The 25,652-nt window shown below is 41.4% G+C and overlaps 1 protein-coding gene across 1 annotated transcript in view; it reads right to left on the minus strand.

The window, feature by feature from the left end:
• Positions 1–25,652, minus strand: part of PINX1 (PIN2 (TERF1) interacting telomerase inhibitor 1) — a 64,080-nt gene that overhangs the window by 30,086 nt on the left and 8,342 nt on the right. The window contains exons 5-6 of the mRNA XM_026080622.1: positions 22,391–22,480; positions 19,560–19,636 (exon numbers count right to left, since the gene is read on the minus strand). Of these exons, the coding sequence (XP_025936407.1) occupies positions 19,560–19,636; positions 22,391–22,480 (167 nt within the window). The remainder of the gene's footprint in view (positions 1–19,559; positions 19,637–22,390; positions 22,481–25,652) is intronic.

Consider the following 25,652-nt stretch of genomic DNA (forward strand, 5'->3'; position numbering starts at 1 on the left):
CTAACAAATACATTACAAGGATGTCAGAGAGTTAATCAGTTAGTACTCCGTGCAGTCACAGTTTCACTGCTTCAGCAACAGTCTCCAGTGATTGCTAATTAACACATCTTTGATGACCTGCTTCTTAGACAGAGCCCAAGGTTGATGCACCATGCAAATCTCCTTTAACGTGCCAGCCACGCAGCTACGATCCCCCTGCTGCCCCGTGGTGAGAGTATACCATGGTTCTTCTGGCCAGCTTTAAGATGCCRTCCCCACCTCCCTCTCCCCCACGCACTCTCATAAAAAGGTTTATTTTCTAAACTTTGGAGCATTTGGTACAAAGCAAAAAGCAGCACGCTACATCAAAGCCTCTCTATTATCACTCCCTAGTGAACTGTGAAAATATAAATTCAAAGCTGACAAGCTAGTTAGACTTTTAACTAAAATCTGAGTGCAATTAACTTTAACCATGCCACTCTGCTACTGTACTTCTGGCACCAACTTTGAGAAGTGGCCCAAATTCTTCTGAGGAACAGAAAGACCATTTATCTACTATATTTATTCAGGGCAAGCCTCCTCCTTCATGTCAAGCAGGGAATGTAGCGTTGCTGACGATGACTGGCAGTGATAAAGGAGCTGGTGTGATTTCCAAATGAGTAATATGTCCCGCTTTTCCAAATGTTAGAAAAAAGTGAATAATATGCCCTCCTAAATAACAACTGGGCACCAATTCTGAGAAACACACTGGGGAAAAGGTGACTGTAAATTACTGGACATATAAAGCTATTGCCTTAAGAAGGTTTCCTGCTTGGATCTCCTATGTACAGCCATTTTTATTTATAAAGGCAGATAAAATAATTCAGAAAGACAAAGAGAAGGATCATCTTTCTATGGTGAAGTTAGGAAATGACACCAATTTACAGAACAATTTGTATTCATGCGGTCCCTTCCAAGGTTCCTTGAGGTTCTATATACATTCTCTGTTCTGATGCATTTTAACAGTACCAAATCTGTAAGACAGAAACTGCAACAAGCATAATGCATTATCTAAGCATCTATACAGAATTGAGAAAGTGTATTTTTTATGTAGCTATCTATATCTATAGATAGATAGATATGGAGAACAGTATCCAAAGCTCAATCCATTCCAAGGACTTACACTTAATGGAGGCTTTCAATTTGGAGGCCAAAATCATCATATTCAATGGAGAGAGGTGACACTCAAAAGCGCAGGTCATACCTAATATGGGCTAAATGGCCCTTTGCTGGTGCTTTTCTCTTCCCCCGTTTCTTAGATGTTACACCACTAAATTCAACCTCTCAGCCAGGATTAATCCCACTCTACTTTAGGCATCTAGCTTAACTTTGAAACAATTGAAGAATACTCTCCTGAATCTATACCTATCAGCAAGTCTCCACAGCAACAAGATAACCTGAAGGACGAAACAAGAAAGCAGAGTGGGTACCTCTTTCACAACACCCTGAAGATGATTGTGTGTTAGGGCCCTTAAGAGATATTAAACCCCATGACTCTACCTTGAGAGCAACCTCATGTCTTCTTTCAATGAGTTCAGACCCAGGAAGAGAGAGAATTCTGTTACCAGCCTGACAATACAGGCTCCAGAAAAACTGGTTACTAAGAAGCATAAGAGAGTTGTGTAGCTTACAGTTCAAAACTTTTAAGCATAAAAGGAAAGCTTCTCGGAAAAATAAGTACAGAAGTACTTTAGAGATGTCATAGCAGAGTTCTATATTTTGTTGCCTGAAATCAGCTCCAGCTCATTTTTCCTAGTTGCCAACCTTGCTAACTCAGAGAAAGCTGCTGGTTCCTGCCCCTTCAGCCATCTCTGCTACCTTCCTATTCACGTTCTTTCAAGAATTTGCCCCATAGTGGTCTGCCTCAGTGCTAGTCCAAGGACTTTGACAGGTGAGTACTGGTGAATCTTGCTGTGGCAATTGAACACGTCAGCAGATCCAGCTCTCTGGACATCTCTTTGCTGAAGGTTACTGTCCTCCCTACAGCACAAAACCAGTACTGGAAAACATCTACCTGTAAATCAATCACTAGTGCAAAGCCACTTAACTCATGGGTTGAGCCAGGAAGCCACACTTATACTAGAGTGGCTGAGGCAAATGTACACCATTTTCTTCTGCTGACTGCAGCAGGGCAGATTGCTGGGAACAGAAAAATTGTACAGCCCCACAGAAAAATTTACCCAAGCTCTTCTGTCCTCAGGTGATGAGCATTTTATTCCATTAATACTTACAGGAGAGAAAGAAGATTCAGGATTAAATGCAACTTAATTCTAAACTGTGATTTGAACAACATCTGCAAAAGCCCTGCAAAGCTTCTGTACTGTATGATTTGGATGTTATCAAGCCTGTAGAGTTACCAGACTTTGAGGTACAGAAGGCATCTTGGAGCAGACAGGTGATAAAGCTACTGTGCCACCTCCTACAAACCATGTTGTGAGTTCTCTCACCCAGGGCCAGCTCTGCGGGTTAATGCGGAGGGGCAGCATCACCACCAGGCTGGAAGGTTCCCAGAAAGCAAGCACAAGCTAGGACTGGGCATGAAGCCCTTTATTGTTATCGGTGTTTTTGTAAAGTCAGTTGCCAGGAGTGACAAACCTCTGTTTTCTAGTAGCAAGTGTTAAAATCAGAACACCCAGACTTTTGTTGCTGAAGAGCAAGGGCTATACCGATGGGCGTCTCTTGGAGACACCCATTTCCCTACGACAACGGAGGAAAAAGGAACAGGCCATATTTTGCGCCTTTGGATGCGATCCATCGCAGTTGCTACACACAGCATTCCTTTGCCATTTGGTAACTGAGAAACACTATGCTTATTAAAAAGAAAAAAAAAAAAAAAACACCCTGCGGTGCTCTGGTTGGTAAGCGCTGGTCAGAGGAGGTCTGCTGTAATGAATGGATGTCAGAGAATCAGCAGTCCAAATGATACATTAAGTACTAGCTGTCAAAACAAGGGCTGCTACTTCACTTTACCAGAAGCAACCAATTATACAAACACTCCTGCAGGTAGGTACTTCTTCACTTCTTGCTTGACCTCGACTTTCCAAGATTCACAAATCCAGCTAGCGCAACATACCCTCACCCTCAGATGTGTAAGTAACTTGGTGCTCTGAAGCACATTCCCTCCTCCCATCCAGATTTTATGTAAACACCCTYACTTTTGCAGGTATTTCAGAAAAGCTGGAGACAGTCATGCTTCAGGAATCTCTGAAAGTTTAATTAAAAGTTACAATGTCCTAAACCCACAATATAGCTTTTACAGGCACTGTGGCTCTAAAGTTCAAAAGGTAAATAGGTAAGCACATATAGCACACTTCAAACAACTCTTCCAGTTCTCCAGAAGGAACTCACATGAGAAACTGCACATGCATGATATATGTCGCATTTAAACATTCCCACTTATCTAAAGATTTCAATGCACTTTCTAACAAAGAACTACACACTTAACACAAACTGGGCTAATACCACCTACATGAGGCAAGTGGATCATCTCTAAATTTAGTGAATGGGAAGCTGGAGTGCAGAGAAGAGACTTGACCCAAGGCTGCACAGCAAGTGTAGTAGGATGACTACATTCCTGGGGTCCACTGCAGGGTGATGTCCATGACACGCAAATCTCACGCGCAAATCCATGTTGGCATAAAAATGCCAAGGGGCTGGGAGAGAGGAGCGTAAAGAGCAGTGATTAATAGAAGGCTTAACAAGGCATAAGTTAAAATAGGGACATCCTGACTTCTACCTCGTTAGTGTGCAAGTTCCAACAAAAAACTTCCTCTTTCAGTCGCTTGCTGACGTGTAAGATTACACAATATTCTCTCATCACCTCAAAGTTTGGCCCAGCACTCTCACTGCTTTTAAGACGAAATGTAAATGAATGCCTAAGCTTTCAGTATCACCACAATCACAAATATTARGAGACTGATAATCCGGCCACTTTGGCCAATGCTGGATTGCTCCCCAAAGAACAGTCATTCTTCAATTCATGAAGATAAGCGTTTTTAGGTAGAAGCAAACTTGAGAACTGCATAACYCGACAGTCACACGTTTCATTTTATCACTGCCCCAGATTTAAGCTGAGTAGCACCAAAAGGTTTATATAAGCAGACTATTATGGTGGTGTTCATGGAACAGTTTGAGTTTTGAATTGATGTTATAACTGGACAGATTGAGAACATAGAAAAAGGAAGATATATAGAAAGTTTAATAACCACTGGGCTAAATATGTTGTTTACTAACTAAGGACCTGATTCGAGGAAGAGCTGAGCCAAGCAAGTAAAAAAGGATTTGAAGCCCTTAGGTAATTTGAGAATTGTTGCATTAGTGGAGGAAATAGCTTTTGTTTGAATGCGACAGCAGTGGTATATAGACTTATTAGCACCTGATACGCTTTGCATCAAAACAGAATTCAAAAAGTTATCTTTGCTTTCTGCGGCACTTTTCATACCAGATTTCTTAGTGTATCAATACATTAGTATTTGCAGAAATTCTGTTTTTCTAACTGTATAACAGGTAAACCCAGGGAGTATTCCAGGCAGCTTTGAAAGCATGACTTGAAGAAGCATCTGTTAAAGGACTAAAGTGCTTTTTGAATCCAGGTAAGAGTTAAAGGAGTAGATTAGAGGTGGGGAGGGTGACAAAAATACTCCTGCTTAATTACTTGTGCTGTTCCTCTTTTTCTCCTAGAAATCAATGAAATATATGACATGTATGAAATATATACATTCAGATTAATGAGAGATAAAACAAATACATACACAAAGGGTTACCTGAAATGATAAATAACTAGGTTTGGATGATTTTTTTCCCATCTAAGATTCTTTCCTCCATTAGGAGATATAGTGGTCTTGTGAATTATAATAAAAAAGCACCTGCAAGAAATATCTGATCTAAACAAAACATGTTTGTAGTAATTCGTATTTCTCTCATCACAAATATTTGTTGCAAAACATATCTATTATCTATTTTAAATAAAAAACAATTTTTATAATACTTTCCAAAGAAAAAAGATCGTTTTTTTTCTGGGAACTAAAATACRTTTCCTAATTAGCTTTAGCCTCTGACTATCTTGCTGTACTATGGTARCTTTCTTCTCCCCCTCAAAATTATAGAACCTTCTTTGGAAAAAGTATTTAGAAAAAATCATTTTCTTTCAAGTATTCAAGTATTGAGCAACATTTAACTTCTTCAGTATTCTGGAAAACAGGATTTTAAGGCAAACAATATTTTTGATCTTCTCTTCATTTGTTAAAACACAATCCGTAACACACAGGGGACACAGGATCTAGCGACCCTGTGCCAGGTTCAACTCTGCTCCTGTCAACAACACGGCCCAGTACTCGGAGGCAGTCAGCTCACGGTGAGAACACGGCTGATTCAAAATAAAACTCAGCAAAACAGAAATAATAACAAAAGTAAAAAACTAAATTTGCAGAACTTTACAACCCCACGGATAGTCACACTTCTCACTCGCAGTCCATTCCAGTCTGCTTGGTCAAACCATCCCTGGTGTTGCCCCTTTCACAAAAGCTTAGTGTTCAGTGGTAAGGGTCAGATCCAGCAAAATGTTAGTGTTTAACTTCCGCTGAGGTCAGTGAGAGTTGGTCACCAACACAGCCCTGGTGAATCTAGGTCCTGAGGCACACCAGGATTTTCTACCAGGAGGTGAAAGCTCATCTACACCAAACTTTCTGGAGGTCTGTCGCAGACTGTGCAACAAACTTGCACAGAAACTAATTATCATAAACAGCATCATCTTCTGCTCCAAAGCTAGAGCACACTTCAACTTGTCTTCACTAATACCCAGCGGGTTTGTATTACTGAGAATCTGCCAAATCAAAACACTTGACTGCACAACCAATTTCCCCCAAGGACAGAAAGAACAAACCACACACAACAGACAGACGTCACATCACTTAATCCAGTGCTGGGAAGAGTTCAGACACTATTACATGCATGGAAACTTCAGAATCTGCACAGTATGGTGCCCAAACACTTTCCAACCAAGCAAATCTCAGGTTTGCTTGAGCTTTTCTCCATTCTCTTTTCTATTCCTTATTTCAGATGCTAGACCCTTGCTTCCCTGCTCTCTGTCCCCCAAAACACAMAACCCAGCTCGCACTGGCTTAGCAGTCAAAGTTGGACAATACTCATCGTCAGCATCGAAACTGTGATCCCTCCAAAAAAGCATTCTGTGCTGGAGAACAGCGAGGCGCCATCAAGACACTGGCAACTGACATATTTTAAGGATGATGCTCAAGTAAACAGAGACTAAAAGTTACCTACTATCCTGTTGCACGATCGTCATCATACTCTTTTCTTAACTGAGGGACACATGCAATCATTAGCAGACGGCCAGATTAGTGGCAGGAGTCAGCAGGTGACATTTGCCTTTGTAAATAGCAGCAACACAATCATTCAGTGGAAACACACTGGGATGAATGAGAGCTGGCAGAGTGAGGCTGCAGAAGTAGGCAAAAACACAGACAAGGGATTTCTTGACCTTGTCTTATTGCTTTGATAAAACTCAAATGAGCCCAAATTAAGTCCAAAGCGCCAAACTTTTCAAACATGCCAGGCATCTCAAAGTTACCCTGCTGGGGAAGTTTACCTTTAAGCCACACTCCAGCACTAGATATTTCTCCTGATGAGAGAGAAAAAAAGCAAATGCTCACAGCTGAAGAAAGAATAATTTGGCAGAGAAGTCAAAAAAAATGGAATGGAAATGGAAAAGCTTGTTTCTTTGATTTTAAGCATATTCTCAGGTTGAATCATTTATTCTCCTCCAACTTCTGGTTTGCTCAACCTATCTGAACCAACTAGCACAATCAGTTTGATGAGCCAAATCCAGAAGACACTCTTGGTGAAAGTTTAGACGCTGTTTTATAACTAAAATTAGCAAAAATAAGATCACGCGATGAGCTTCCAATCCTTCTGCAGGATAGTTGAGTGGATCTGACCTTGTTTGTGCAACAGAGTATAATAAAATATATTTTATTGCCTGATACCTGAGAGAGAATATACGCTGCTATTTGCCTCTCATTCCCACAAYGGTATTATTTCTACAAGATACCAGCCCCAAATGCCATCCATCTCACACTATCCCTTTTYCTTGTGCACATCCCCTCGGCTCTGTGCTACACGGCAGAAGGAGAGAGTATGCAGCACACGCTTACACCAGGATATGAGGGAAAGCAGGGCAGGTAGGAGCCTGCTAGATCAACTGGTTGTCAAAAAYGTGTCCCCTCTGCACACCTGGCTTTAACATTAACAGGAAGCCACCTGCTTAGTTCACACTTCCATATACAAATCCTGTTGTGATAGGATCAAAAATGTACTTTTTCCTTGTTTTGAACTGCTATGCTGGAATTTTTTTTTAAAGAAAAGTCTTTGATCAGCCAAATATTTTTAAAAGGAAAGCCAACTACAAAGGCGTCCTATAAAAGTGCAGGCCAATAACAAGGGCTGTTTGGTAAGAAGGGATTGCACAAGATAAAATTAAGGATAATTTTGTTCTCCAGTACCTGAGCCCATATTCCTAGGTACTGGCTTGTTACTTTCTCACAGTATACATGCTGTAATTAAAAAAAAAAAGAAAAAGGATTTGTTGTGTGCACCCARTTAAACAGCTATGCCTTTTTGCTTTTTCTACCATCACTGTTTTACGGCTTCTTGTATGGCTACACTGCTTTAACCTTATTTACACATACTATGTGTAAGAGTGGCTCCAGATCAAATTTTTATGCAATTTCATTTAGAACTGCAAAATTTAAGGATTTTTTTCTCCCCTTTATAAAACCCTCAGTGAAGAATCCTGCTCAGGAATCATATTTGCAGGGTAAGGTGTTATTCACCATACAGATGACAAAATTCAGCATAAAGATGCCAAAGGCCAGTACTAACTGAATTGGGCAAAATGAAGCCTTTTGCTAACTCAAATCTGCACCTTGCTCCTTATATTTCACCAATTATTTTGCAAGGGCTGTTTATGGACGTCAGTTTTGTCTGTGCAATGTCTGAGGACTGGATATGACCCACTGAACAGTCTCAGTATATTAAAATGACAAAAAGCTATCAGACTTTACGATTAGAGACCCACTCAACTTCTTCAATACAAAGCCACGAGAATGATTTTTTTTATCTTTAAACCCAAGGGGGACATTTTTATGATTCAGAAAACAGAAGAACAATCATAACAGAAAGTTTTGTCTGGGCTTTTCCTCTTGAAAATGCTCACAACCTAAAAAAAAAACCCACAATACAAAAAGCAAGGGCAGCAAAAATATACCTCCAGAAATGCAGTGCAGCTTTCACACAAAGTGTAGTTAAAAAATGACTAAGTTTTCTTGATATATGAATTTGTGGGTAAACCATTTATCAACGACCTGTTTACCTGTGCAGCAGAGTCCCTCAAGCCGAGGGCCATGTCATTCCCCTTTGACTGATTAATTAGCCAATAAGGGGATATTTTTCACTGTGAGGCATGATGGTTTATTCCAGCTAATGCGTGGTCTCTAATGGCAACACATTAAAGCCAACTCGGCTCTTTAAGCCTATCGAAGTGACCAAAAGGGAAGGAGAGAAGATAAATCAAAAGAGCTCCCCCCAGTTTTGTTTCAGTCCCTAACAACCCCCCCAAGGAACTAACGCTAGAGGCAAGGCTCTTCACCAATGAAGAGAGAAGAAAAAGCACCATTTCTTCCAGATCGGGAGATGTCTCTTCCTCTCTCTTTCTCTCTGCTAGTATCTCAACAGCAATAATTTATCCTCAGTTGATTAACAAGGTGCTTATAGAATAGGCAACAAAACATCAATACTTTGCTCTTCCTCCTTTTATCAAAAGCACCTCTAGGACACCATGCTAGGCAAAGGAATTTTTACCAGTGTTCCTGGAACAATCTCACTTGCATGGAGAAGTATTAAAAATATAGCCCAAATTAACACCTTGAGCCTAATTCAATATTGTTTTGACCTGCTATGTATGTTGTTGCAAGATACCAGCTCAGAGCAATAGCATTTTAGATGCACTTTAATCTGTGCTGCCAGATGAAGATTCACTCTACCCGTACTGCTCTGTATACAATGAAGATACATTTAGCCTTGCAACTATATAGTCATGCTGTCCGCATGAGTTTGTATCGCTACCCTGCACTGCTCAGCCCATAAGTACTGGCAAAGGCCTTGTACTGCTAACTGCTGACGGAATCTGTGATTTTAGGAAAAAGGTCTATCTGAGAGTTAGCAGCCCACGCCATGCAGTACAGCAAAACTAGAGAGGCCACAGAAGTAACTGCAATACTACAGATTTAGTAAAAAGCACTTGCTAATGGTAATTTGAATGTGAGTGGTTCAAGTGGACAGAAAAAAAGAATGTAACAGGTGAACACAAAAGCCTATGGATATCCTTTTACATTTACGCTGCAGAAAGCAGAGAGCTCCCATTGAAGTCAAGGAAAACTATGTAATTGTTTTTAAAGGGAGCAGAGTCTAATTATTTCTTAAATCATGCATCTAAAACCTGCAGTGAATAAGCTATGCTGGTCAAAGTAGTAGCAAACTAGAGGCTCACAGAAATCTTTCCTAATCAGAATCAGGTTCCTGGGGATATTAAATGTGTAAAAACACCATTACATTGTATCACAGACTTTGCCATTAGCTCACCAGTCTCTTTCCATGGTCCAACACAAAAAAAAAAAAGAAAAAAAAAAGAAAAAATGCAGCCTTCACAAGAACTGGATGATTCAAGAGGATTAAGCAGTAATCACAAGTTTACAGGAAGTTTTTAGTAAGCTTTTGCACTGAAACGGCACGTCCAGAATACGACTTTTTGGACAGGATGCACCTCACTGTTAGATGACTAGATGCCCTCTACAATCAGTGAAGAGAGAAGCAGATACCTCCAGGAAGGGTTCAATTTTGCACATTTTTACCATCTTTTGACAGAGTGAATCCTCCTGTGTGGGCACATATGCTTCACCACTATGGAGGGAGCCTGAAAAAGATGCCTAGATCTTATACTAATAAAGCTGGGTGGGGTAAATCCCACCTTTTGTTACCTAGGTTTTCCTTTCCCTTGATTCTTGGGGTAAAGTATTGTTATATTTACTCTTCCCAATGATACAAAAAGCATTACCTACTTCTCAGCTGAAATGGCCAAGTCATATTCAGGAATAAGCACCATGCGGTTCTAAATTTTCACACCAAATCTGACAAACTCAATAGCCTGGTAAAAATTAAAACAACTTCTAGGAACAGTGCCTCTAACATGCTAGCATTCTCTCTTGTAGTTAATGTATAATAAATAAGAATGAAATATGTGAAAAACACTGTCTCAGGGTTTGCCTACCTTCTTCCTCTGGAACACACTGGCAGCAATTATATTTTTGTTCTGGTTTCTTAAGGAAGCAAGGTTTCCATGATCATTCTGCCCAAACACGTGTACATCGTATACTCCTGTCTCCCCAGCAACTTTTTAATCCAACCTGACAAGAGCTTAGAGATTTCAAAGATATTAACACTCTAAAATATTTCATAAAAACAGGCTGGTCCAAGAAGGCCAACAGATCAGAGTGCACACAGACAGGGATTTCAACATGAGCTCATCTCCTTTAGACACCGCAGAATCCAAGCACAGCACAACCACAGGAAACCAAGCTTCATTACTGGGAGATGTTTTATCTAAACCAATTCTTCTCTCCCTATTCCAAAGGGTCTAAAAGCGTTAAATTCGCTTTTTCTTGGCTTTGCTTCCTAAGGAGCCGGGATTTCCCTCAGGAGACTCTTCCACGGTCCCGCTGACATCACTACGAGGAAGTCTGCTGAAGAGCAAGCTTATGTCTTCCTTTTTCTAATTGAAGGTTCTCGCCCCCAGTCCCATTCTTGGCTTTTGCCTACCCTGATTACTATCCCTTCCCTTCCTCTGTTCCTCCCTCCTCCCAGCCCCCAGATATTTATAGGCAGCGAGGTCATCTTTTTCTGCCTCTTTTCTAAGATGAACGTATCCAGTTCCTCCACTCTCTCCTTCTAGGACATGCCCTCTAACCCTGTTGCCCATTTTACTGAGTCCTTTTGGACTCGCTCCAGGTTTTTGATGTCTTTTTTCTATTCTGCGTCTCAGTCCCAAATACCTCATGCTAGCTGCCGTTTCCAAAGCAGAATAATAATAACCCAAGTTAATTTTTAACTAACTTTCCTCTTTTGTACCCTAAAAGTGCTGAAAAAAAAAGAAACAGTAAATTAATTTTTACACTACCTCTGCARTGACTTTTGCTTCAGGCAGAAAAAATAACAGACTGAAGTTGTGACTTGCCTAAAAGTCACAACTGTCAAGCCCACAAACATTAATATCACCATTTGCATTTTGCAGAGAAAAAGTCGAGGTGCGGGGAATTACATCAGTTTACCCACAGCTTCAGCGAGCCAGGGGCAGAGCCAGACTCTAATGGGTTTTCAGTTATGTCCCTTAAGATTAGCCAACAAGCTTTTCTGATAAGTGCTGGGAAATGCAAGTCAGTTGAGGAAGTTCTGCAAAATGTGTCAGAAGACAATTTCCTGATTAAAAAAAAAAAAAAAAAGCAAGAGGGTGGTTAGTTACATTTCTAATGACTAACACGGAAGAAATCACCACTAACTTGAGACTTTCAAGCTACTTGGATTAGATGGTTTAAGGGAACTTACGCACGATTACACCCAAGTTACAGAAATTTGGAGGAAGCAGATTACTCACCAAATGGGCTAAGACATGGAAGTGAGATGGACACAAAACATTCAGTTTTCTATGCATCTCATACAGAGTTATTCTAAATGCGCCAGCAAACCAGAACTACTCCCCCAGGCCCCAAAGCAAAATCAGTGCCAGAATCATGTTGTTCAACAACCAAGTTAGGACTGTCTGTAACTCATTCCCAAATCCTCAGTCTCACTCAGGAGTATTTTCTCCAGTGATAAGGCTTCATCAGGAAACACAGCTGGATGGAGGAAGGAAATTCTGAGAAGCAAAAAAAATAGTGGGGGTTCCAGGAAGTTCAACCAGATAGGAACTACTGGAATTTGTTTTTCTGTCTCCCCAGCTCCCAGTGTTCCTAAGCAAGCGAGAAAATTAGAGGGAAAGTTTGTGGGGGGAAAGTCTGGCAGATCTTACCCTGCAAAATAGGTCCCCACTGCAGGTCTCCAGAGAGCATCATAATTACAATTCAATATTTTCGATCACTTACTCTCCCTGGGAAAAACTGCAGACGTTTCCAATTTAGGTCCACTCCTAAGCCCAGCCATTGTTTTTTCCCCCCCTTTTTATTTTTAATTTGTATTTTTTTAGAAAGGTCTCTGTATAGTTTATTAAGGAGGTTTTATTTGGACACATGATTTATCAAAAATTAAAAAAAAGTTACTTTATGTTTAACATTCAGGAGAATTAAAGGTTGCAAGTGCCTAACATTAATAACACATATTCCAGCACCATTAAAACAATAGCTAAAGTAGTGTCTTCATTTTATTACTTCTACAGAAACTCCTTTCAACCCTTATAGTGAATAGAATTTCCTTCCCTATCCTTTGCAATTCCACTCTTTTGCAATCTTTACAACCCTCTAGCCAACTCCCCCTTCCTTTGATAAGGTAGATAATCCAAATTTCAACATCCCCACTTACTGCACGGGTGTCAGTCTGACAGAGAGAGAAGATCCATCAGCTAGATCAGTCCTGGGCTACTGAGCCAATTAAAATGTGGGTCCAAGATCGGCTCTCCAGTTAAGGYAGCTCAGCTTAAACCAGCACAAAAAGTCTCCTGCCCAAGATTCTGCATTTCACAGGTCAAAACCATAAAGAGATTGCTGATGATCATACCAGGAAAGACTGCATATGACACTAAACAGTGTCTCTTTGACATACCCGATTTGCTGAGACGCTATTTATCACAACAGCAGTTCAGAGGGGACATATTTTTGACACACAGTTCAGTGGAGCGCAGGATTATCTTGCTGGGTCAGTGTCCTGACCATGTTATTTGGCATTGAGTCCTTCCACTGGTTTCCATTTTGCCATAAGCACAGATAAAGTTTCCTGAGTTTTACTTTTTTTCTTCTTTTTTTCTTCTTCTTTAAGCTTGGTATAACCCCAGCCTATCAATCAGATCTAGCACCACAGTGCTGATTAGCATCAATATAATACTACTGCCAGGATCTACTACCAGTTAGGTCATTTGTACATATGGAAAAGTTCAGAAGCAGTGGATGCAACATCTCTTACAAAGTAAGAGAAGCTTCATAACCCTCACAGATGGCCTTAATGCCATCAGACAACGACATACATACTTGAATCTTTCAAAAACTTTCATGTCTGTCATGCCTAGAGAACTGCCAATGTCCACCCAACCAAGTCCATTTATAGTGTAAGCATTTTCTTATTCCAAAATGTTCTCTGCTCCTTGATGATCTGTTTCATCCATCCACTTGATCTTGTTACAGGCTTAAATTGGAGGCTTTCAAGTAAGGGAGATATTCAAAACCCAGCTGGACAAGGCCCTGAACAACCTGCTGTAGCTGACCCTGCTTTGAGCAAGGGGATTGGACTAGAGACCTCCAGAGGTCCCTTCCACCTCCACAATTCTGTGATTCTATGAAAAGCAGTTCCTGCACGTTTGCATAAAGTTATATCCAAGATAGTCATGATCCTTGACTGAAACAATTAGAAATCTGGGGAAAAAACTACAGTGAATATCTTTGTCAAAAGATCGAGAGTGGAATGATATCTCTAGTGAGAGCTGAGGACACGTCACTTAGTCCAAATCAAATCTGTACTGGATGCTCTAACTGTATCTCTGAAAAAGGAAGAGGAATCTAACACTTGGGAAAGAGCTTTAAAGACAGGACTTCAATCTACAGGACCAATACATAACAGGCATTTCCATACACCATCTCAGTTGCAACTATAGCTGGGAATGTGACTAAACTCCTTAACAAAAAGACGTTTCATGCTCCTGAGAGCAATGCAAGCATCCCTGTTGCAATAAAGCTTTAAAAATTGGATTTACTGATAACAGCAGTTCTAGCACATACACTAGTATGGAAGCTGTCCTCACCTGCTTTGAACAGAGATGGCAGCAGACAATTGTTACTAGCAGTTGCAGGAGCTGCAGTTAAAAGCAACTAGAGACTACCACAGGTTGAAGGCATACCCCAGGGCTCTGATGGACACCAGGACTCTTCCTATGTTATCTCTGCACAGGAACAGATAGGAAAAACTAGCTTCCAGGAGAATGACAGCACCTTCCTGCTCCTGCAGTGCTCTCTCTGTCACATCAGGGAAATGCCCAGTGCCTAGGGATTTCAAAACCAAATGCAAATAAACACAACGAACAGCACTGCAAATCCTCACGAGGCAGTTAGTGCCACATTAAGCACCAGGCTCTGCATGCCAGAAAGGGTAAGAAGAGTTCATGGGTGCAATGAAATGAAATTGCTCAGAGCTGAAGTGGCTGAGCAATGCATTTTTCTTCTTCCACAGATCTCTGATCCATGAAGAAAAAAGAAAGGAGAAGGAGAAGGAGAGCACTTGTGCTGCCTCTGGCTTTCTCTCCTAGTAGCTGCTTAGCAGCAGATGGTAGCCAGAAGATGACAAGGCAGCTCCAAATCACATTACCTCCTGCCTATATTTGCACGTGGAAATGTGGGCACTGAACAGGGAACAGTCTGTGACTTTTTGTCAGAACTTCAAACCATCAGCTTAGTGTTCAGTTAGGGAAAGAGAAAAATCTGCACCTAAACCTTCAGCCACCGGATTGGTCAAGGAATTAGTAAAATCATGCACAAGTTGTTATACACTTCACAAGCAGGCACAAGCACACACAATCTGCAGTGTCTTCTATCACCAGAGAAACAAATGCTCTGCAGGATAAAGTCCCTGAAAATACAACAGCATTTTCCAAACTTATCTTTAGTTTCCAAAGATGGGGAGATGCAGAGAAAATAAGATCTATTATTTGGACAGCTTGTGGGTAGACAAAATCTACTGCCCTAACCATAGTTTTGTCTCCTATTCATTTGCATCAAATCCCAGCTTGTCTTGTTTCATATTGATCTGGTAGCAAGAGAACTGAGAAGTAGATCCATGGACATTCTGGCTGATCAGAAATGTTAATCAAGGGGAGTCTGTTGGTGAAACCTTATTTACAGCATTTAAGACCTCTTATAGCTCTCATAGACTTCAAGTCCAAAAGTGCCTATTTCAAGACAGCAATAAGTTAAGAYGGGTTCTGTTGTGGCTGATGGCCTCTTCCCAAGCTCTTACCTTTCTAGCCAAACCATGTGACTTGTAACAAAGGTTTGTACTGTTATCCACAGTGGCAGACAAGACAGGACAGTTCTTAATTTGTCTACGTTTCTTTCAGCCTCCTCCTGGTTTAATTAACTGTAACTGTATTTTTGTAGTTTAGAGAACAGTACTCAGAAAACACAGATTTGATACTTTTCCCTGTCCTGCTAATAATTTACAAACCTACACCATATTCACTGCAATTATAGCACTACATAGGATAGTGGCAAGATCGAATCCTTCAAACAGTGTAATCCCAGACATCCTACTGAAATACTTTGTATCAATACACCTTTCCTGTGAAGAATTCCTAATGAATCACTCTTTGTTCTTCACAATCTCCCTTGTCATTCCAGTAGCATTTAGACAGCCTAGAAACATTTTATTACTTTCACTACTACCCAGGATTTCTTAGCACATTCTCCCCCCATCCCTCTCCTCCCACAAAGTTCAACGTCATTGGCTTCCAGTGGAGTGCTTTCAAGAGATAGGATCCACCCAAGTGAGGCAAGAGCATCTTTGCCAACAGGCTGGCTAACCTGGTGAGGAGAGCTTCAAATGAGGAACGAGGGAGGAGGGAAAGGATGGCCAACAGTCACGTGAGGAAGTGGAAGATCAGGTTGGCAAGCAAAGTGCGTGGGGCGATGCAAACAGTTAAGGACCTTGTAATCAACAGAACAGGGCTGAAAGGGGTCCACCCCAAGCATGTCCACATACACAAGTGCCTACTAAACAGAACTATAGGGATAGCTCTTATACCCTTTCTGGGAAATCAGCACAGCTAGGCACCTCTCTGAAGTGCCTGTATGCTACTGCACGCAGCATAGGGAGCAAACGAGGAACTAAAGGTCTGCCTTCGGTTGCAGAGTTATGATCTCACTGAGATCAGAGACATGGTGGGATAGCTCACACAACTGGAGCGCTGCAATGGACGGATACAGGCTCTTTGGGAAGGTCAGGCTGGACAGGCGAGGAGGGGGAGTTGCCCTTTATGTGAGAGAGCAGCAGGAACGTGTGGAGCTTCTTCTGAGGACAGATGATGAGCCAGTCGTAAGCTTTTGGGTTAGGATTAGAGGGCAGACCAACATGAGTGATATTGTGGGTGTCTGCTACAGACTGCCTGATCAAGAAGAAGTAGATGATGCCTTCTTCAGACAACTGCAAGAAGCCTCACATTTGCAGGTCCTCGTCCTCATGGGGGATTTCAACCACTCTAATATCTGCTGAAGGGACAACTCAGCAGGGCACAAGCAATCCAGAAGGCTTCTGAAGTGCATTGATGATAGATAACCTCTTGATAAAGGTGATCAAGAAGTCAACAAGGCGAGGCACTCTGCTGGACCTCATACTTACAAACTAGGAAGAACTGTTAGGGGTGTAAAGGCTGGGGGCAGCACTGGCTGCAGTGACCATGAGATGGTGGAGTTCAGGATCCTGAGAGGAAGGAAAAAAGCAAAAAGCAGGATCACAACCCTGCACCTCTGGACACTAGACTTTGGCTTTCTCAGGGACCTACTTGGAAGAATCCTATGGGAGACCACCCTGGAGAAAAGAGGGGACCAGGAGAGCTAGATGATATTCAAGGATCACCTCCTCCAAGCTCAAGAATGGTCCATCCCAACAAGAAGCAAAACAAGCAAAGGTGGCAGGAGGCCTGCAGGGAGGAACAAGGAGCTCCTGACAAAACTCAACCAGAAGCATGAAGCATACAGGAGGTGGAGACATGGACAGCTGACCCAGAAGAAATATAGAGACACTGCCTAAGCCTGAAGGTATCAAGAAGGGTTTCTACAGATATGTTAGCAGCAAAAGGAAGACGAGGGGAAATGCGGATCCACTGATGAATGTGAATGGAGACCTGGTCATAAAGGACATGGAGAAGGCTGAAGTACTGAACACCTTCTTCACCTCAGTCTGTTCTCCTAAAACCGACCTTCAGCAATCTCAGGTCCCTGAAACCAGTAGGAAAGTCCAGGGCAAGGCAGACTTACCCTCAGTGGAGGATGATCAAGTCAGGGAATATTTAAACAAACTGGACATGTACAAATCTACAGGCCCTGATGAGAAGTGCAGCAGGAGTTGGCTGATGTCATTGAGAAGTCACTCTTGATTATCTTTAAAATCTTTAAAAGGTCATGGCAATTGGGGGAGGTTCCTGAGGACAGAATAAAGCAAATGTTACTCCTATCTTTAAGAAGGGCAAGGAGGAGAATCCAGGGAACTACAGGTTGATCAGCCTCACTTCAATCCCTGGGAAAGTGATGGAGTAAATAATCCTGAAAAACATTTCCAAACATATGAAGGATATGAAGGTGATTGGGAATAGTCAGCATGGATTAATGAAGGGGGAATCATGTCTGATCAACCTGATAAGACTTCCAGATGAGCCGACTGGCTGACTGGTGGATGAGGGGAGAGCAGTAGATGTTGTTTATCTTGACTTTAGTAAGGCTTTTGACACTTTCCCATAACAGCTTCATAAACAAGCTGATGAAGTACAGACTAGATAAGCTGACAGAGAGCTGGACTGAAATATGGTTGAAGTGGCAGGCTCCCAGGGTTCTGATCAGCAACATGAAGTCCAGCTGGAGGCCAGTCACCAGTAGTGTGCACCAGGGGCCTATACTGGATGCAATACTGTTTAATATCTCCTTTAAAGACCCGGATGATGGGACAGAGTGCACCCTCAGCAAGTTTGCAGATGACACCAAACTGGGAGGAGTGGCTGATACACCAGAGGGCTGTGCTGCCATTCAGAGGGAACTTGACAGGCTAGAGAAATGGGCAAAGATGAACCTCATGAAGTTCAATAAAGGGAAGTGCAAAGTCCTGCACCTGGGGAACAATAATCCCATGCATGTCATGGGCTGACCAGCTGGAGAACACCTTTGCAATAAAGGACCTGGGGGTCCTGGCAGACCAGTTGACCATGAGCCAGCAATGTGTCCTTGTAGCAAAGGCAGCCAACAGCCTCCTGGGCTGCATCAGGAAGAGCGTTGCCAGCTGGTCAAGGGAGGTGATCCTTCCCCTCTACTCAGCCCTGGTGAGACCACACCTGGAGTGCTATGACAAGTTCTGGGCCCTCCAGTACAAGAGAGACATGACATCTGGAGACAGTTCAGTGGGACCATGCAGATGATTAAGGTACTGGAGTATGTGACATATGAGTAAAGGCTGAGAGAGCTGAAACTGTTTAGCCTGGAGAAGAGAAGGCTTTGGGGGGAATCCTATCAATGTGTATAAATATTTTTCCAGAGAGGTTGTGGAGATATCTCCACCCTTGGAGATATTTAAAGCCCAACTGGACCACGTCCTGAGCAACCTGCTCTAGTTGACCCTGCTCTGAGCAAGTGGGTTGGACAAGATGATCTCCAGAGATCCCTTCCAACCCTTCTGTGATTCTGTGAAGTTAACAATTTTCAAGAGTACTGTGCAATGAGAATTGTGTTGGGAACACAGCATGTATTTCAGAAATTTCCATTCAAGTTTTCAGGCCGTGTCTTTTCCTCTAACTGTAAGAGACTTCAGAGACCTTTTAAATCAGCAGTACAATTCTAGAAGCATATTCATTTCTCCTTCTGTAGATGTTATCTTTTCCAAATAATGTTTTGGACACAATAGTCGTGTCCCAGTGTAAATCTGACATTTTGTATACTAATATACCAGGCCTATTCTCTGCAAGTGCAAAACACTCAGAAAATGCTACTGAAAACCTTGATCGGATTACATGCAAACTTGGGGAATCTTTTCATTTAATATTTGTCATTGTTCAGCCCATCTTTGAATCCTTTGTTCAAAGACGAGCAAACCTCTGAGGCTGCTCAGCCTTCCCCAAACCTTGCGAAAATAAGGGCTGTGTGCTGGGATTGGCTAGTTACTGCTAAATGCCAAATTTTGTATTTGTAATATTTACGGAACTTTCAGAACAAGTAAAATTTATTTAATTTGCACTGTATATTGCCAAACAGTGTAAAATTAAAATAATGGAGATTCCTAATTGATTCTGAAGAAGTTCTATCACAGCAGTTCATAAAAATGTTTATTAAATACACTCTTATTCTCTAAGAGTTCAGACCACAGCCCTCCAGAGCGCAGCCTTCACCTAGAAACAGTGAGTTCACAGGCAAAAGATCCCTTGTTTTTGATGTGTATGATAATCTTATTAGCAGAAAGACAAGTATGTTTTTGTTAAAAGGGAAAACATGCAAACACTCAGGAGAAAGGTGAAGCCTCTTGTTTACCTGTGCCTTCATATTCTTCTGTCGCTTCCCAAAAATGCAGGAGAGATCATCTTCACTGCGGGAAGAGAGATCCTTACCTGGAGGAGGTAAGGGAGGAAAAAAACACAATTTTCACATCTGGTGATCACAGGTAAATTTGGTAACATAAAGTATGACCCATGGAATTAGAGAAATTGTTTTTGGAGGTGAAAAAGGAGGAGAATGTTAAAGAAACTTAAGGAAGGCTGTCCATATGCAGCAGGAAATGTATGGCTCCACTGTGCAGTAGGAAATATGTGGAAAAAAAGGCTGGTGAGGGGACAGCCACAGCCTGCTGGTGTCTCTCCACAGGGAAACTTGTTAACAAGTCCTTGTTTTCCCCCACCTGACCCTGTAATTGGCAGAGCAAAGGAGGGAAGCAGCCTGAACTACTCTAGAGGGAAAGAAAAGCTGTATCTCCCTATACACAGGAAGAATTCAGGAAGAAACTGCATGTCTTGGGGTTCTCATGAGATTTCCCTATCTCTGACAAGGTTAGTCTCCTCCAGATAGTGAAAAATCTATCTTTGCTCAGTGGGGACTTTCCTTTGATTCATGAAATTGCTTCTGAAAAGCAAAACTCCCATCTCTGCAACATACTGGGTTATCCTGACTAAAATAATTTCAAGGGTGAAACAGAATTTCTCTGATTTCCAGTAGGAGCATTATTCCTATCTCTCTGTTGTGTAGCTGGTCAAATACCAGACATGGAGCTGGGAGGGGGAAGAAAAAGAATATGATATGATATTCTGAGATGTCAACAAAAGTTTAGTTGGGCCCACAGTGCGAAAGCCTCTATATTCAGTTGTTCACAGCTTGTCTAAGAAAATCCTAAAAAAAAAAAAAAAAAGTCAGCAAAAGCTAAAGAAAAAACATAGTCCAGACAGGTCTACTGGTATCACCCAAAGAGTCTGCTGGGATCTTATCTTACTCCACTTGATTGTCTGATTCCAAAATCACTGACCTCAAAAACAGACTAAGCACTAGTAGTGGATAAAAGAATAAAAATCTGGCTATTCCACTTGTTTTTTCTCCTCAGAAAACTGAGAATTGCCCACAGATGGTAAGCAGATATATGGACCCAGAGGAGAAAAGCTTTATTCAAATTTCTGATGTCTCACTGCAGTAACCTCCATGAGATGTCCTTACCCAAGTGAGCCAGATGAGATTGGTATCTCTGCTATTTTCAGCTTTATCTTGGCCAYGGCTTGGAACATGAGACTTGCATTTCTGCTACTCCTCTTTTCATCTCATGTTTGCTTTGCATTTATTTATTTATTTATTGAATGTAATCCTCCTCTTTTTGCTTTCTTTAACAGAAACCCAACTTAGTTGACTGTCCAAATCTTTTGCAGCATCACAGTGGAACAGCTACTAGAAAAGCAGTTGAAATCAGCATCTTAAACATTCTTGTATTGGTGCATATTCAGCAGATCCCTGTGTGGTTGCTAAGACTATGCGTGGTGCCTATGTTCCTCCAGCAGCAAGGATGCAAAACAGCACCAGAAACGGAAACTGTATTTTTTATCATTGCTGCTCCCTTCTCCCGCTTTTGTGTTGAGCTCGTCTTGTTTAGTCTGCAAGGAAGCAGGATCGGACTTTAACAACATGAGCCACAACAACAACATTAGCCTTTCTCAAATAACTTTTCCTCTTGCCCTGAAAAAGGACAATTTCCCTGTTTTACACCACAGAGGCTACAGTCAAACAGGGACCTACCTTATAGAAACACCGCAGCCAAACAAATAAGGGACATTGTTAAGATGAAAGCCTTGCTCCAYATTTTACATGCTCAAACTACTTTTTTTCTTTTTTTGTCTATATTTAGTAGAAAGTTAATTCCAAATCAAAATAAATCCTCCTTGCTACTGCCTCAAACAGGCTATGGTCTCCGTACTCAAAACCCTGAACCAATTCAATTGTTTAATGTTGTAAAGTGGCAGGGTCATGTTAACATCTTTAACTTTCTAGGTTCAATTATTTCATCAAAAAATCCAAGCCTCGATACCAGAATTTGGCCTCCATTCAGAAGTAAATTACCTCTGTTTTAGCAGAGGTATTTGCTATCGGAAAACATTAAATAGAACTTTAAGCTTAATAAATTAGCCATTAGCAGAAAATAGCACAGCTCTGATCCTATCCATATACAGAAAAACATATATACACACCATGTGTACATGGTTGTGTGATATGGGAATACAACCAGCAGAGAAAAAGAGTAAGTGATTGAACAATGGTCAAAAGCAGAAATCAGGGATAGCTAAGTATTCAGCCATCATTCTCTAAGAAGGAAAACACAAAACTCCAGGAATTCTTGATATAGTTTTTTTTGGCCACTGATTCCTGTCCTAATTCACCCAATAAATTATCTGGTAGACGTAAGAGGGCTTTCCTTTTCCTGCATTCAGGTTTAATCTGATCACTGATCTTATCCACATGATCTCTTAGCAGGGGTTATTGGAGATTGCAGAGGATAGTACCGTACAGATGCCCAAGTAAATGTTACCACCTTTGCATCCCCCTTCTCATTGCTTGCCCCCACACATCACCCAGAGTATTTATCGTTCCTCTGCTTAGCTGATGGTTCCTACAGGCAAAAATCGATTTATTCACTATTAGCCTAAAGCTATCCAAAGTTGTCCAAAATAAGAAAGGAACAGTGTATTAGCTTTAAGCAGGCTGCTGCAGGGGGTATTTCTAAACCAAGATTTTACTTGCCAAATTTAGACTTCAGAAGGTAACAGATCATCTTGACATATGTGTTTTTCTAATCTTGGCTAGAGGTTATGAAACAACAACAAAATTCCTCTTACCTTTCGCAAACTTCATATAATGGACACGCTTCTTGGAAGATTTGGATTTTTCTTCAAGACTAAATTTTTTCTGATCACTTGCTGAGGACTCTAAAAAAAAACAGGTTCCAACTCCATTAGAGAAACACTAACCACAGAATTCAAACATCAGTATACTTAACTTTCCACCTCAGAATTAAGTCTCAATAACATATCACAGCATATTACTGAAGAAAGCATGGCAAGTCTTGCCTAAGACATGTTACTGCATGATTTTTTGCCACATTCTCTTCCCTTCTCACTTCCAACCTAATGTAATTTGAAAAGGGAGATATAGGTACTTTAGGTCAAAGGCAAAGTCTGATTTAACATCATTTCTATGATGAGCAGAGCAGAGACTAATCAGGTCAGGGTCTATTGTGCTGTTTGTTACAAAACCATCTCCACTGCCAGAGTCTGAGAAAGCTGTAAGAAACAGGCAATACAAAATAAAACAGTAAACATGAGTGGATAGAAAAAAATGTGTGTATATCTATCTATCTATCTATCTATCTCACAGCAGATAGGCCTTCCACTTCTAGCAGTACTCAAAGTGCCTCTATCCGGATGTAGCGTGATACATCTACGTAAGGAAATTAAACAGCAGCAGAGCTTTAATATCCCTGAGGCCAACTGGAACAAACTACCATATCTGTATTATTTATGTATCCTAGCTTCCAGAACAGAGGGGCTGCATCTAAACCGCCCACTGGGAACGGTCTATGAACCTCTCTCGGCTAAGTCCCAAATTTTGCTCAGGAGTCGCTTGGGAGAGCACTTGTTGCTGCAGGCCAAAACCATGTGAAGGACTAGTCTAACTATTTAACAGCAGAGAAAGCAAGTTTTTGTGCCTTGGCAGGTTAATTTTCTGGTACAGATGAACTCTTTGCATCCACAGAGCCTGCTAATCTACAAGAAAGTCTTGAAAGAATGTATCCTGCTGTCCTACAAGAACTACTTTATTGGTGCTGTCCTGAAAAGGAATAGGCATTATGGGATTCTGTGTTCAATGACTTCAGAAAAAGCTATGCGGGTGTGATGTTTTTTTCTCCCAGCGSCAGCTGGGATGGGTAGGGAAATCAACCCATACCTTAAGGGCCAAGTTGAGTCACCTTTTTCATATGATTCCACGCCTGAATGCTCTGCAGACCAAGCTTTTTTGACATTGGAATTACAGATTTCCACGGTTTGATAGGTAGTGCCACTTGATGATAGTCATTGAGCTAAAAATGAAATCTGCAGCTTGCAGTGGGAGAGTTTACTGCCAGAAAGCAGGCTCAGATCTATTCCTGCATTTACACACTAAACCCTAATGAGAGGAGGAAGGGCTAGCAAATCCAGTTTTAGGCAGAATCTGCAGTCAGCTTGGAAAATCCTTTAAAAAAAAGGGTCTATGGGGAAAGCGAGCATCACAAGGTAAAATATCCTGACCAGAGATGAGGTACTTCTGAGTCTGCTCTCTGATCCACTTGTACTGAAGGGAATATTACCCAGCAGTGGGTTTCTGCAGGGCTTCCTCCTGCACTTCTTTCTTACAGCAAACGGGGCACCAGCACCGCCTTGTGCTTTAAGGAGGAACTTCACTACTGAGCATAGAAACGTGCTCTTGTTTGCAAATAAGAGGTTTATCACTGTTTCTTCTAGYGACTGCTAATACCTCTGACAAGCTGAGCAAGTGCTGCAGGTATATTAGCACACTTTTCAGAGCAATTCAGTCACAGCAGTAAAGTTCCCTGGCATTTCTATAGCAAGCTTCCTACAGATGAATATTCCAAAGCACATTACGTGGCCGGCATGTTTATGCCATTTTACAAATGGGAAGGGGACACAACCATCATCACTCTATCCCAGCAGAAGAGGCAGGAACCAAACCTCCTCACTAGGTGATCGGCTAGAAAAAGTGAAGAAAGCTATTGCTGTGTAGATCAAGGGTATTTCAATGTTGGCATATGAACGCCCACAGGACCCTTCCTTCCCGATTTCTAATTACAATCCAACTCTGGCAACTACACCAGTTGTTTAAGAACAATGAAGTTTTTCAGCTGACTTTTAATGCGAATTGAAACTGGACGATGGCCAACTATATAACATTTGATCTTGGAGCACAGCTGCAGGCAGAGTTATCTGGATGAGTTTTGCCAGCTTAAACAATTGCCAAAAAACAAGTTTCAGAGCAATGCTTGCAGTCTGCAAATCACCAGACTTGAATCTTACTGGGACCTTTCAACTTGCACCCAAATTTATCCTCAGTGACGGAAATCTCTTGTCACAAGTTGCTAAAAAGACCTTGGAAAAAATAACTCCCTACAACAGAGAGAAATATGGCTTTAGGGGGCCACTTTGCATCAGTACAGATGACCCAGGGAATACAGCACAGGTTTAGGAACAAGTCAGCCTTGCTCAATGAACCTGCCTCTGTGCTGACTCACTGTGTCCTTGGGCAAGTCAYTTCAGCTCTCTGCTCATCAGTTTGCAGGTTTCCCACCAGTTACACCTAACCAATCTTCCCTTAGCTCAAGTTGGAACTTGGGYAGGATTTATACATAAAGACAGACAGGAACTTTTGGAATTTCCATACGATATGCTATTTTACCTCTTCAGGACTTTAACTACAGCACCTAGCACTGTGTGGCCTCAGATCACAATTAGGGCTCCAGTGCACAAAGATGACTAACATAGCAATTAAAAAAAAAAAAAAATCTTTAAGCTTTAGATCTGGAATTTTAATCCTGGTTTTCTGGACTGTCACCAACTACAAGAGTCAAGGAAGGAAATTTTTCCCTAAAAAACTAATTTGATCCTTCTTGTAGTTGACTTTCCTCCTCCTCTTTCTACCCTCCCTCTCCTAGAAAACCTTCTGCTCTCCAGTTGCTGAATTCACTAGGGTGACAATTCTGCCACTGGCAGCATGCAAACRGGCTGCTATGTCCAAACAGATCCGCTTGATTTAATGACACTCCACAGAGGCTTGTTCAGATATAGTTAAGAGTCTGAACTTGAGAGATGTACCAGTCTAACTAAAGGAGAGATGATAAACCAACTTTGATGTGTGCAATTCTTTCTGTAAGCTTACACCCACCAGTTAAGCATTACTTCATTTTTTTAAACAAAGGTCAGACTGTACATACACCAAGAGCTTTTCAAAATTAGATGACTTTATAAATAGGTCTTTTGGGGAAGCTGTGTAGTTTCCCCACTTGTGTGCTCTACATCGGGGCTAGAAAAATCACATTATACCACATTC

Source organism: Apteryx rowi, unplaced genomic scaffold, assembly GCF_003343035.1.
Source record: "Apteryx rowi isolate R43461 unplaced genomic scaffold, aptRow1 scaffold_528, whole genome shotgun sequence".
NCBI classification, from domain to species: domain Eukaryota; kingdom Metazoa; phylum Chordata; class Aves; order Apterygiformes; family Apterygidae; genus Apteryx; species Apteryx rowi.